General features: G+C 43.1%; 1 protein-coding gene across 7 annotated transcripts in view; it reads right to left on the reverse strand.

The window, feature by feature from the left end:
• Positions 1 to 14,390, reverse strand: part of PHLDB2 (pleckstrin homology like domain family B member 2) — a 243,949-nt gene that overhangs the window by 117,777 nt on the left and 111,782 nt on the right. For 6 of the 7 annotated variants that reach the window (XM_070454904.1, XM_070454908.1, XM_070454911.1 and 3 more), the window contains exon 2: positions 3,674 to 3,787. In XM_070454904.1, the coding sequence (XP_070311005.1) occupies positions 3,674 to 3,740 (67 nt within the window). In that variant the 5' untranslated portion in view covers positions 3,741 to 3,787. Of the gene's footprint in view, positions 1 to 3,673; positions 3,788 to 14,390 lie in introns of those variants that run through there. The other variant, XM_070454905.1, reaches the window with a different exon arrangement.

Below are 14,390 nucleotides of genomic sequence, written 5' to 3' on the forward strand. Positions count from 1 at the left end.
TGTCTAATACCATTTTAATTATGTCATTTCCTTTCCCCTACACTTACACTGGCTCCTCCTTGCCTGATAAATACAGGAAGAGCCAGCAGCTCTGTGGTAAGTGATTATATAGCAGTAGGATGAAAGAGAAACACGAGCTCCAGCCACAAAATTTAAAGACCAATAAACTGGTCCAGGTTCTGTGTCCTAACATGTCAAACAAGGTCAATCCAAGAAAAGGTTGCTCAATTGAAAATTTACTAAGGGCCCAGTAAAGATCCTGAATCGCCCTGCCCTCTCCTGAATGCCATCCATGTTTTAAATCTTAGGATGACTCCGTAGTTAGAGATCCTGAGTTCTCACAGAAGTAAATGTGAAACAGGTAACTTTTGGCTGTTGTGGTCAAGGATTGAACTGGAAATTCAGTGTCTTAATATTCCAAAACCAAAAAAAAAAAAAAAAAATTCCAAAACCAGTTGTGTCACCAGGAGCTTAGGACTACTTGCCTGACCTTTTAAGATGTTTCACATTATGGGGGTAATTCCTCCCAGGGGAGTTGTTAAGAGAGCTCGTAAAACACTATTATATACCACTCATCTCTGACTAGAGATTTAGAATGAGTACTCAAAAAATTCTAAATGGTTGTTTGAAGCATTTATCTCTGAGATATAGACAGTGATGCATATGACTGGTATAATTCTTTTAGACTCATTTGAATGTCTTGCTCTTCACAAGAACGAGGCACTTCTCTGAGTTACAAATATGCCTAAACAAGATGATCAAAATTCATTTACAGATTCCTCAAGATGGGAACAAAATGAAATTCTATTCAGAACGTCATTCTCTTATCTTTCATCTCAAGAGGTGGATCTCCATGGTATAAGTATTGTGTTTATAAGATTGACATAAGAATCTCCGGAACTTTAACATAAGGAGATAGAGACACTACGCCTTCAATGTGAATATTAAAAGTTAGCTTTATAAAAGGTTTATCAACCCAAGAACTCACAAGAGAAAAGTTACAGGTACTGAAATGGATTGGCTAGTCAAGAAGGCAAATATGAATATGACTAAAGAGTGTGTTTCCTTCCCTTTCTCCCACACCTGCTTGCAGGACTTTCTGTGGCTCTCACTCTGCTTCCTCTCCAAGAAGCCCTGGTAAGGTCTGGGACCCCAGCAAGTGAGTGCTAGTGAAGGGCAATCACCTCCGAGATCTTCCTTCTTCTAGTCTGTTGGATATCGATAGACATTGTTGTCAAGACAAGCCCTGATGTGGTTTAATGGTTTCCTGTCTCGCAACCTAGTTTTGGCCCTCAGCCTATCTGGCTCCTGAGTTAATCAAAGTGACAGTCCAGGTGGGAAACTCTTTACAAATTTTGAAGCTTCTGTGTGGGTGGAGGGCAATGTTATTTCTAATGAATAATTCACTGGTAATTAGTGCCCAAAGGAAAGTCTTCTCTCTCCTTGGTTATTAGCATCCATGTTAGATTCCCCGTGACTTGTAAATAGTTGAATGCTTTGACCCTACTGGAAATGTCGGTCCTGTTTTCCATTTGAACTGCCCCCGCCTTCAGGACAAGGAAGGAGGGGATGACGTAAGGGCAGCTGTTGGGGGACTGCTCGTTATCCGAAGCTGCCCTGTGACAGGGCTGTGACGGCGAGGACGACAGCAGCAGGCAGACATTGGGATGATAAGCTCCTAAATCACGCTTCTGCTCCCAATGGCACTAATCGGAGTTTGTACTTACTTTGTGTGTCTTTTTGCCCCCCATTTCCTCACTTCCCCCACCCCTATAATTCTAAGCTTTGTGAAGTCAGGGACCTTCTACATTGTTCATCATTATACACCCAGTGCCTCCCCCATACACCATAAATTATTTGTTTAATAAATACATAAATTGTTCTTGAATACTGAAAATCTAATTTCATCACTTCAATGCTTAAGAACTCTTCACAGACTCCTCCAAGATGTACAGATAAAGTAAACCCAGAATCGCTGCTTTCGCATTTAAAAAAGTAAGCCATCTGGTTGGTTCAGGTTATTTTCCTACATAGTACCTCACTGTTTCCTCTGCCCTCTCTCTGCGAGGAGGGGATGTTTTAATCATAATAAAAGACTTGCAGTTAATCATGTGTCATATTTGTTCACCTCTTTCCTCATAACCAGCAAAAATCAGTGCAGGAATCATGAGTTTCAGAAACCTTTTCCCAACTCCATCCCCGGTCTTGGTTGGGGGCTAAGGTACTTCATATTATTGGATTACAGGTTTTCTGTTTCATTGTCTATCTCTATTCAAGACATAAAACTCCCTCAAGGAAGAGGACTGTGACGGATAATTTTATACAGCCAGGCTATGGTGCCCAATGTTTGGTCAAACAGCAGATTAGATGTCACTGTGAAGGTGTTTTTAGGCATGATTGGCATTTAAATCAGCAAACTTAGACTAAAGCAAATTACCCTTCACAACATGACTGGGCCTCATCCAATAGTTGAGACCTTCACTTCAGTTTAGTCACTCAGTCGTGTCTGACTCTTTGCGACCCCATGGACTTCAGTACACCAGGCTTCCCAGTCCATCACCAACTCCCAGAGTCTACTCAAACTCATGTCCATCATGTCAGTGATGCCTTGAGACCTTAAGGTCATCTAGACAGAGGGTTCCCAAAGATAATTCTCCAGAAGGAGGAATTCTCAAGATCGTAACATAAAAACAGTGTCAGTTTCCAGCCTGTCCACCAGAACCGGGACTCCAGACTACAGCATCCACTGTCGTCTGAATTTCCAGCCGTCAGGCCTAGCCTGAGGGTTTCAACCCTGCCAGCCCCCGTCAGGTGAGACAAGTCTTAACAATCTCCCTCTTTTCCTCTCTCCTTCTCTCTCTCTCCCCGTTCTCTCTCCCTCTGTTGGTTCTGTTTCTCTGGAGAAACTTCACTATCCTGGAAGCTTTCTAGTTTAACTCCTGTTTTTAGAACACAGCACAATAAGTAAATGAAAAATTAAATCGCGCTTGAAATCCCTCTCCCTTAACAGAGGAGAACTCTGCAGTGCCGGGATGGCCATTCAGTCCTGTTGACGCCAACTAAACAGGCCCCTAGCACATACTGAGCTCCCCTCCCCTGTCCCCCGGTGACTCGGTCATCTGACACGTGGTAAAAAAATAGTGAGGCAAATACACATTTTATGAACCTGCTTATTTTTTGAATGCCAGGAAATGCATTACAGAGATTCCAACCAGCAACACGTGCCCTGTGAGTCAGAGTAGCTGAGCTGGAGCCTCATCGCCCCTCAGAAGGGGACATCAGGATCAGCCTCTCCTTCTGGAATACTTAAAACTTCATGGCTTTCTCTCTACATCCCATCCCACCCCTTTCTGTTTGTGTTTTGATTTTTGAATGACCGATGAGTCACTGGAAATGACCTCTCCACACCAGCTGCTTTGGCCTGCCTATCACTCAGCATCTGTTCCAAACAAAACGTCAGCATATCTTCAGTGAAGTAAGCAAGCACATAACCAAAGGTCCAGGGTGGGGTCCATAGCCTCAGGCTATCTTCCTGGTATTTGCTGGACTCCTGGGTTTGTGCTGGGAAAAGCCGGGTGTTCCCAGTAGAGCCACGAGGGGAGCCCCTGACAGAGAGTAGGTGCCCATAAATACTGAAAGCCCTGAGGAGGAAACACACGTCAAGAGTTCTCACCCACAGGCCGTCTGTCACCAGCTCCCTCTTCCGTGGTGTCCTCTCTCTGGATATTATCCTCCTCCATCAGGATCTTCTGCTGAGTCTCCAAGGACAAACTAGGATCAGTGCAGCCTGTGCACAGCAAGAAAAGAAAGGTACCATGAGCAGGAGGCTGGAAGCTGAGGCGACCTCTGAAAACTGAAGGTCAGCAGCGCTAACATCTGGGGAACACTAACAACTGTTGAAATTGAAAAGCAGATACCCCGGATCATCCTGTATTCACTCTGCTGACTATCCTTCAGAACGACAAAACCTAAACACCATCACCACTAACCAACACCAACAGAAGCATACATATGGCTAGAATAATGACAGATTAAAAAAAAAAAAAAGGATGCTGGTGAACAAGTGGTGTGCAATATTTAGACCAAGAGACACAGCAGTTTTTCAGCATAGTTTCTATTTGCCATTTACTATTGCTCATTTTCTATTTCTCATCCCATGCTCATTATTTACCAGCAATCATCCTGTTAGTTACTTTGTCTTTATTGTATCTTTTAATTTCCACAAAGTCTCATATTATAGAAAAGGAAACCAATGCCTTTGCTCTTAAGAGCTCCCCACAGAGCCCCTGATTAAGAGAGGGTTCCCACACTTGTCATTATATCCAGTTTTCTCTGCAGAACTCAGAGTTGCCTTAGGAGATGGTGTGGTCCCCCCATCGTGTTATAGCTCCCATTTGTTTTGTACTTAAGATGCCAAATATTTCTCGCTTGATTTTCACAATAACTTTAAGGTAAGGAGTGAGAAAGGAAATTCAGTTTTGGACATGTTGAATTGGGGTATATCCGTAGATCATTCAAGTGAAGTACACGGTAGAGATATTGGCCATGGCTGGAGATGTTTATTTAGAGAATGCAGATCTTAAGAAATTTTGGTTTTCCTTAAAATGGGAGAAAGAAAGCTAAACTGGTTAATAGGCTGAGGGAAAACAGAGAGGGAAATGGTAAAGATCTAGGAGGTAGGAGATTAAATGATGCAGCAAGTTCCTGGGAGAAGAGAAGGGGGACGAGATCATCTTACAGTTGGAGGGTTAGCCTTGACAAAGAGATATATTCTTCATTTCAAGATAATGGATAAAGGAAACATGATGAGGATAGATACCCATGTAGTTCACAAGCTGTGTGCCAGAAAGAGTTAAAAGGATGGGATTTTTAGGTATGGAGGGTCTCACTCTTGTCAATGAAGTACTGTACTAACTCTTCCACTGAGAGTCTACCAGCTGGAATAATTTTGTAGGAGTTAAATGCTGAAATACAGAGTTCCATAAGTTACATTAAAGAGATGCTTGAATAACTTTTGGGCTACAAATAATACCAAGAAAGAAGACCAACCACAGAATGGGAGAAAATGTATACAAATCATACATCTAACAAGGGACTTGTATCTAGAACATATATATTAAAAAAAAAAAAACCTTAAAATTCAGCATGGTCATAGGATCTGAATAGATATCTCTCCAAAGAAGATAAACACATGGCCAATAAACATATGAGAAGATGCTGAATGTTATTAATTTTTAGGGAAAAGTGCATCAATCCCACAATTTGATACCACTTCACACCCACTGGGATGGCTATAATGAGAAAGGCAGATACTAACACATGTTGGAAAGGATAAGGTGCCTGTGGGTATAGAAAACAGTTCCTCAGTTCTTCAAAAGGTTAAAAACAGAGCTGCAATAAGACCTAGCAATGCCACTCGTAGGCATATACCCAAAAGAAATGAAAACATGTTCACACATAACTTGAATACAGACGTTCCTATCATCACTGTTCATAATAGCCAAGAGGTAGAAACAGCTCAGATGTCCTTCAAATATTTGTATCATCACTGTTCATAATAGCCAAAAAGTAGAAACAGCTCAGATGTCCTTCAACTAGTGAATGGATAAATACAACTGTGGTTTATCCATACAAAGCAATATTATTTGGCCCTATAAAGGAATGATGGAGAAGGAAATGGCAATCCACTCCAGTATGCTTGCCTGGAAAATTCCATGGGCAGGGCTTCGGTCCATGAGGTCACAAAGAGTCAGACACGACCGAGCACGCAGTACGGCATAAAGGAATGAAGTACTGACACATGCTCCAACGTGGATGAAACTTGTGTGCACCATACTAACTGAAAAAAGCCCGTCACTAGGTATCACATATGGTATGGTTCCATTTATCGGAAATGTCCAGAATATGCAAGTCTGTAGAGATGCAAAGTAGACAGGTGGTTGCCTAGAGCTGATTGTGAGGCTTGAAGTTGCTAATGGGTGGGTGGGAGGGGGGGTCCTTTTGGGGATTGATCAAAATGTTCTAAAATAGATTGCGGACTTTATGAAAATATTTTTTAAAATACCGAATTCTACAACTTAAATGGATGAATTGTATGGTTATGGGGATTATATCTCAGTAAGCTTTTTAAATAAAAAAGAAACTTGAGATCTGAGGAGAGGATTATTGACAGAGGCGAGATTGAAGAACACTGCAGAAGACCAAATAATAAAAACAGCCATTATCATAAGGGTTCCCATGCCAGGCACTGTGCTGGGTGATTTTCCTGCATCATCTCCTTTACTTTTCACCACAAACGCATGTATATCGGATCCTTTCCCCTCACGCTACAGGCTGTACCATTAACGCTCAGAGGACACACGGAGGCGAGACAAGATGTCGCCCGGGCCGCGCCAGCGGGGTCTCTTTCCCGACGCGCGTGCCCCGCTGGCCGCCCCTTTCGCTTTCCTACTCGGCCTCAACTCCATAGGTCCAGCTACATGCCAGTGTCTTTAGGCCAAACTTTCCCCCCGCACTCCCACAGTTGTGTGTCCGCCGTCGTCTCTGCGATGTTAATGAAGAGGCACGCTCTCCTCACCTCCTCCACACTCGGCAGTCCTAGAAGCACGGGCACTGGCCTCCCTGTGTGGAGTGATTCCCCCAAGTTCACTCAGTCAGTCAGTCCAGTCGCTCAGTCGCAGACCGTTTGCGACCCCATGGACCGCAGCGCGCCAGGCCTCCCTGTCCATCACCACCTCCCGGAGCCCACCCACACCCATGTCCATCGAGTCGGTGATGCCATCCAGCCATCTCACCCTCTGTCGGCCCCTTCTCGCCGTCTCGCCCTCGGTCGTCCCCTTCTCGCCGTCTCGCCCTCGGTCGTCCCCTTCTCGCCGTCTCGCCCTCTGTCGTCCCCTTCTCGCCGTCTCGCCCTCTGTCGTCCCCTTCTCGCCGTCTCGCCCTCTGGCGTCCCCTTCTCGCCGTCTCGCCCTCTGGCGTCCCCTTCTCGCCGTCTCGCCCTCTGTCGTCCCCTTCTCGCCGTCTCGCCCTCTGTCGTCCCCTTCTCGCCGTCTCGCCCTCTGGCGTCCCCTTCTCGCCGTCTCGCCCTCTGGCGTCCCCTTCTCGCCGTCTCGCCCTCTGTCGTCCCCTTCTCCTCCTGCCCCCAGTCCCTCCCGGCATCAGGGTCTTTTCCGAAGAGTCAACTCACTGACTAGTGTAGAGATAACACATCTCCCCTTTCTCTTCTGCTCGGAGAGGTCACGGTTGAGAAGAACAAAGGCTAATCTCAACTCTTAGATAGAGAGATAATGACCACACCCACCCCCTTTCAAGCCGGTTCCCTCAGGTTTTGAGATTTTACTGCTATTCGCTAGTTTTCCTCACCAATTAACTGCAGATAGACCTAGCAAGCAGTTAAGGGTTCAAGAAATCTTTATCTTCCTTTTCCATTCTTTCCACAGTCCCTTTACATTCACGCCTCTAGTCTGGAATGGGATGGCTGTAAGAGCAGAGACAGAAGATGAAGGGGTCTCACTGCCCCGGGCTCTGGGCTCAGTAATCATAGCCGAATCCTGGGGACCGTTTAAACAGACACCAAGTGCCTCCTGGGGAAACGGTGATGCCTGCTTACACGTACCCTACGCTGCTTCCGTATATATAAGTACATATATGTGTGAGAAGCAGCAGAAGACATTTGACCGTAAAACGCGTGCGTGTGAGAGAAAGTCAGTCCGCTGCGTCCGACTCTGTGCTGCCCTGTGGACTGCAGCCCGCCAGCTTGCTCTGTCCATGGAGTTCTCCAGCAAGAGTACTGGAGTGGGTTGCCATTTCCTTCTCCAGTAAAATAAAATATCCCAATGTTCACGTGGGCTTACATTGTGGCAGACATCATACTAGTCTTTCTCTTTTTCACTGAAATAACACTGGCTTATAACATTATGTAAGTTTCAGGTGCACCACGTTATATTCCGACTTCTGTGTACACTGCAGCATGCTCACCACCAAAAGTCTAGTTTTCATCTGTCATCATAGAGTTGACCCCCTTCCCTCTGGTAACCATTACTCTGTCCTCTGTATCTACATGTTTGTACTAGAGCCTTCACAGACATCGTTAAGGCCTCACACAACCCACTGTGGGAGGTCCTCCTAATGGACAGATGAGGAAACAGAAGGTAGAAGAGCAGGAATCATTTCTCCAAGCACTCAGTCAGTGAGGGAAGCGACCAGAAACCTTCCAAGGGTCTGTGTGATTCTAGTGCCAGGTCCCTCCATCTCTCTATGACACCACCTTCCACATCCTTTCTGTTATCATCAAACCTCATTTCATGTAGGTTTGTTCTAAAAACTCATAGAGGAACACGATTCTAACATCGAAATACATTTATAAGCAATCCTGCTTTATCAGACAGAGGATGAGATGGTTGGATGGCATCACCAGCTCAATGGACATGAATTTGAGCAAGCTCAGGGAGTTGGTGATGGGCAGGGAGGCCTGGCGTGCTGCGGTCCATGGGGCTGTAAAGAGTCAGACACGACTGAGCAACTGAACTGATACTCACGCTTTATCAACGTAAAAATACTAGATTAAACATTTAAAAACGCTAAGATTATGATGGCCAAGTGGGATTCATTGCTGGAATGCAAGAATGACTCAGTATCAGGAAACCTATTATTATGAACATGTAAAAGTAATAGTCACATGATTATTTTTAAGACAAAGAAGAAAAGTTTTCAAAAGGTATTTCCTGATAAAAACACTCAAGAAAATAGGAAATGAAGCATATTTCCTAAAGCCAGAATTGTGCTTAATGTGGTAATATTAGGGGCATTTCTAAGAAGATTAGAAATGAGTCAGGAGCATCCACTGTATCTATTACTGTTGAACATAGTCCTGGAGAAATTAGCCAGTAAAATTTAAAGAGAGAAAACAGTAAGAAGTATAGGAATTGGAAAAGTAAAACTATTTTCAGGTAATTTGGTAGTTTACCTAGAGAACCTGAGAACATCAATGATAAACTAACACAAACAATAAAATGAATGTACTCTTTCTTTAAATGCTAAAGATAATGTCAATTAAAAAAAGTTTTCAGAGATAGTTTCAGAAATAATTTCAGAATAATTGTAGAAAAACTGCAAGAATAGCACAAAAACATTCTTTCTGGAACCATTTGGGGATAAGTTTTGAATGTGGTATCCTTCTGTCCTGAATCGGACATTCTCCAGATAACCACAACGTAAGCACCCAAGTCAGGGCGCTATCATTGACCCTTATGGGCACTGAACTCACAGACCCCACTCAAGTCTAAGCACTGGTCCCAGTGATACTCTTCCCCGCTCTAATGAAGGCTCCGTGTTGCGGGTAACGGTCATGCCTCTTTAGGCTTCTCTTGGTCTGGAAGAGTGCAGTGTGGGTGGCCTCTCACAGACTAATTAATTCTCACCCCCACCCCTCTGCGCCAGGGGTGGTGGAAAAGACAGAGAAGTATCGCAAACAAATGCCATCCTGCCAGACATATAAAATGTATAATTGCTTGAGTGGGTAAAGAGTTGCCTTTTATTTTTACTACTATAAAAGTTTTAAACCAGACTGTAAAAATAGAAATATATTAAACCATTTACTCTTTGCTGAATTCTTACCACTTAGCATGTTCACAAGAAAAAACCTTCTTATTTCCAAATGGTCTCAGACAATCTCTCTTAGATTAGACTGAGCACTACATCTCTGAGATCAGCATATTCTCAGGTCTGTTTTTATCTTCAAGTAAATCACAGTTAGGAAGCCGGTTCCTAGGTTAAATTTTAAATAGGCATGCAGTAAACACAACTACCCTCATTGTGTTAGATATGAACTCCGAGTTAAGAAAATATCTAATCTAACCACCTCAAAGTTCTGTTGAGAATTCTTGGAATTCTATTAGATTACCACTAATTCCGTAGGGAGTTAGTTTGAATTTCTTTGTATGTAGAGCTTGCAACTACTTTTGTCTAGTTATATTTTTATGGTAACCAAATCATTAGCTTTCATCCATTTTGACTGATGACTATCTGAAGGTTTTTGAAAGCAGAACACTTGTACAGGTAACTGCCATGTTATGCTTGCTTGATGAATCCTTGTCTTCATTATGCTTTCTGGGTAACTTAGATATATTATTGGATGTTTCTTACTCCTTTAGCCCAAATAGCTTTCTTTTTTTCTTTTTTTTTAAGCAAATCTAGATTCCCTTGAGTACCTGGGGTCCATGCTTCTTAAAGCTGACTTAATGCAAGTGTTTATGAATGCTGATGCTCTATTTTCTAGTTATCTCTTTGGTGGCAGAATACCACCTTCGTTTTTTTTGCTACATTCTTTTGTGGGAGCCATTTTTCTCAGAATAGGTTGAAAAAAAAAGAGATGGTGATTACGGGAAGGGTCAGTCCCTCTTCTGGGCTGCCTGGAGGAGAGGCGACACCAGAGAGTTGTTTAAAAATACAAATTCCTTAACATTCTAGACTGTCTGATCGGAATCTGTGGAGGTGCATCTATTAATATGCACTTTTAAGTCTACCAAGAGATTTTTCCTTGACTGGCATTGAGAAGTTGTTTTCTACACATTGGTTTATCAGAATGGTACCTATGAAATCCTAAAAATTGAGAAAATGATGCTGTCTATATCTCCGTCTTAGCAAGCCATGGCTAGTATTGCCATATGCATTTAAAGAAAGTCTATTTATTTTTGTTTAACTCAGCATTTCACCAGTTTATTCGAAAATAGAACATACTTCTTTTTCCTCACACAACTCATATTTCTGTAGCACACTCAAAACACAGACTTTGTGAAATATTGGTGTAGAGAATATGACTCACACTGTCACCCCCCTTTATTAACAGCCAGCAACTCTTTGATGTTTGGCAACTCAGTAATAAATGTAACCACAGCTACTCCTTTGGACTAGTACACAAGGTTTCATAAAGCCTTCCTGCCCAGCGTTACTCTCTGGCTTTTCCTCTGCTTCTCCCTAAATGTGACCAAAACAACCTGACAGCAGTTATAATGAGTAGTATACATTGATTGCCAAACTGTGTTTCAGGCTCTGTTCCAAGAACTTTGTAGGCATTATACCGCTCAGTCCACAGCCCTGTCAGTAGCTTGCTTTATTATAACGGAGGCACAGTAGGATGCTGAGGAGCAGAGAGATTAAGCAGCCAAACCTAAGAAAATGCACAGTTAAACAGTGCTGATGCATGCATGGCAAACATTAAATCTGACTCAGACTTAAAGTCCACTGCATGGACCACTCCGTGCTTTGCTTGAGCTTCAGTCATCGGTCTTCTGCCACGTGTTCCTCCCTAAGAGTCCCATTCAACCAAAGCTTGACCTTGGTCAAGCTCTCTCCCTAAACTGCTCTCTTCTGAGCCACAGACCCAGCCTTCCCAATTGCTTGTTACACATTGCAGTGAGGAGCTATGGTTGGAATCTTAAACTCAGCTCATGTCTAACAGAATCTCCTCTTTCCCCTCCAGACTCACCCCTCCTGTGCGTCTTCTCTCCCCAGTCACTCATGTGTGTCCTCACGTGACTCACATGAAGACCTACTATGTGTTTGTACTGTTCTCTATCGAGGGTACACATCGAAGTGAACAGCACTGTGGTTCTCACTCCTAGTGTCTAGCACTCCATAACTTTAGTGAATGTATGTTCCATCATGTTCTTTCTCTTTCTCTGTTATGTCCTGTAATCTCCAGTGGCTAATACTTTATTCTCTAAATTATTCATAAATTATATTCAGCTGAAAGGGAATTTGACTGTCCTGGATGGTCTTCCTATGACAGGTCATTGGCACTTCAACAGGTGCTGTGCTGATATCAGTGGTCCTTATCAGGAGGTGGGGGTCTACATTTCCTCCCTTTGGGTCTGGGTGGGTCAATAGGTTCTGTGGAAGTGATACTAACTGATACTTTTCAAGGCTGAGTTCTAACAGGCAAAACAGCCTCAGCCTGGCTGTTTGGGGATGTCTATGCCAATGGCAACCCACTCCAGTACTCTTGCCTGGAAAATCCCATGGACAGAGGAGCCTGGTGGGCTGCAGTCCATGGTTCGCTAGGAGTTGGACATGACTGAGAGACTTCACTTTCACTTTTCACTTTCATGCACTGGAGAAGGAAATGGCAACCCACTCCAGTGTTCTTGCCTGGAGAATCCCAGGGATGGGGAATCCCGGTGGGCTGCCGTCTATGGGGTTGCACAGAGTCAGACACGACTGAAGAAACTTGGCAGCAGCAGCAGCAGCAGGCTAGGAACCCAGGCCCCAAGCCAGAAAGACTATGCAGAGGCATTTCAGGTGAAGTTCTGACCGAGGACCCAGCTGACAGCTGGCACCGGCCTCCAGACCAGGGGGTGAGCAGATCTTCAGATGATGAAGCAGATCTTCAGTCCACTCTAGCCTTTGATGAGTGTAGCAGAGACAACTGTCCCCTCTGAGCCTTACCGGAATCGCAGGTCTGTGAACAACTTAAATACTGTCATTGTTGTAAGCCACTGAGTTTCGAGGTGGCTTGTTAGGTAGCAATAGGTCACCAGAACAGATGCCTATCTTTGTGCCAACCAGCTATTGCCTGACACCAGCTCCCTGGCACAAAGCTCAATGCCTGGAAGGAGCTGTTGCCAGGGAGGCAGGCATCATGATTAAATGTCAACTATGTTCCATTCTTTTTACATGTTTAATCCTTTCCACACATAATACAGTGTTTACATGCAGAGTGCATCAAATAAATATTTACTGAGTTGAATTTAAATATAGTGTGATGGTAAGAACATGCATTTTGCTGTCAGATGTACTAAGTTTCAAATCACCACTCTAGATGCCACAGCTCTGGAGTAGAGAGTAAATTGCCTCTCTAATCTGTCCCTTTCCCTTCTTCTGAAACTGACGTGAATTTTAAAATACTTAAGGCATGTGAAGCACCTAAGAGTGTGTGGTTCGTGGTAGATCTATTCCTCAATCCTTACCTGACTCTCAAATTTTTAAATAGGAGACATAAGGATAAAATGAGAAAAAGTGAAACCTGATTATGAAGGATCCTAAATGTATGGCTAAGGTCCAGTTTTTAGACAATGGGGATTCATGGAAGATTATAGGGATGTGATATGCATAAGATAATTTTTGAAGATTAATAAAGCTTTAATGTGTAGAATGAGAGACAGGATAGAGAAAAACCAGTTAGGAAGTGAAAGTCAACGTCTAAGCATGTGAGGGTCTAAATATCTGAAAAATGCAGTCAAGGTGACATCAGGTCTGGACTGAATGGCAGGATGACATTACAAAAGAAATTTCCTAGACTTTGAGTTGGCATCTACAAAGATGTATAAAGGGCTAGAGAAGTCCAAAATTGACCACAATAATGTGACAGAGTCTATTAAAAATTGTCCACATAGGGCATTCTATGATCCACCAATGTCACCCCCCAAAATCTGTCTTACAAAGAAGAGAGAGCAAAAGAACTTAAAGTTATATGTGCCAAGATATTTACTGCAGCCTTGTTTGTGGTAGGACAACACTGAAAAACTGAAATCACCACTAGTCAGATAATGGTTGTATAAATTACAGTATGTCTATGCAATGGAATCATATGAGAATGAATAAATCTAAGGAAATTGACTGTAGCCATGAAACTAAAAAGATACTTGCTCCTTGGAAGAAAAGCTGTGACCAACCTAGACAGCATATCAAAAAGCAGAGACATTACTTTGATGACAAAGTCCATCTAGTCAAAGCTATGGTTTTGCCAGTGGTCAGTATGGATATGAGAGTTGGACCATAAAGCAAGCCTGAGCACTAAAGAATTGCAAGGAGATCCAACCAGTCCATCCTAAAGGAGATCAGTCCTGAATATTCATTGGAATGTTCTGCTGAAGCTGACACTCCAATACTTTGTCCACCTGATGCAAAGAGCTGACTCATTGGAAAAGACCCTGATGTTGGGAAAGATTGAAGGCGGGGTGAAGGGGACGACTGAGGATGAGATGGTTGGATGGCATCACTGACTAATAGACATGAGTTTGAGTAAACCCTGGGAATTGGCAATAGACAGGGAGGCCTGGCGTGCTGCAGTCCGTGGGGTCGCAAAGAGTCAGACACGACTGAGCAGCTGAACTGAACTGCACTGAACATTTTAAGTGAAAAGAGAAAATTATAAACCAATGTGTATAATGTCATCTTTTGTCAAAACCACAAGGAAAGCCTAAGTGTCAGAAAAAAAAGACTGAATTAAAGGCTATCTAGAAAGAATTTATGTAAATTTTTCCAGAGTTGCTGATCATTTATTACATTTTATTAATAAGATGCATGTCATAAATAATTGTGAAAATTAAAAAAACATGAAAAGAAAAGAAATTCTAAAATCCATGCTGTTTTCCTCTTGGGACTGGGAATGG

Source organism: Odocoileus virginianus, chromosome 25 (assembly GCF_023699985.2).
Source record: "Odocoileus virginianus isolate 20LAN1187 ecotype Illinois chromosome 25, Ovbor_1.2, whole genome shotgun sequence".
Classification (NCBI taxonomy): domain Eukaryota; kingdom Metazoa; phylum Chordata; class Mammalia; order Artiodactyla; family Cervidae; genus Odocoileus; species Odocoileus virginianus.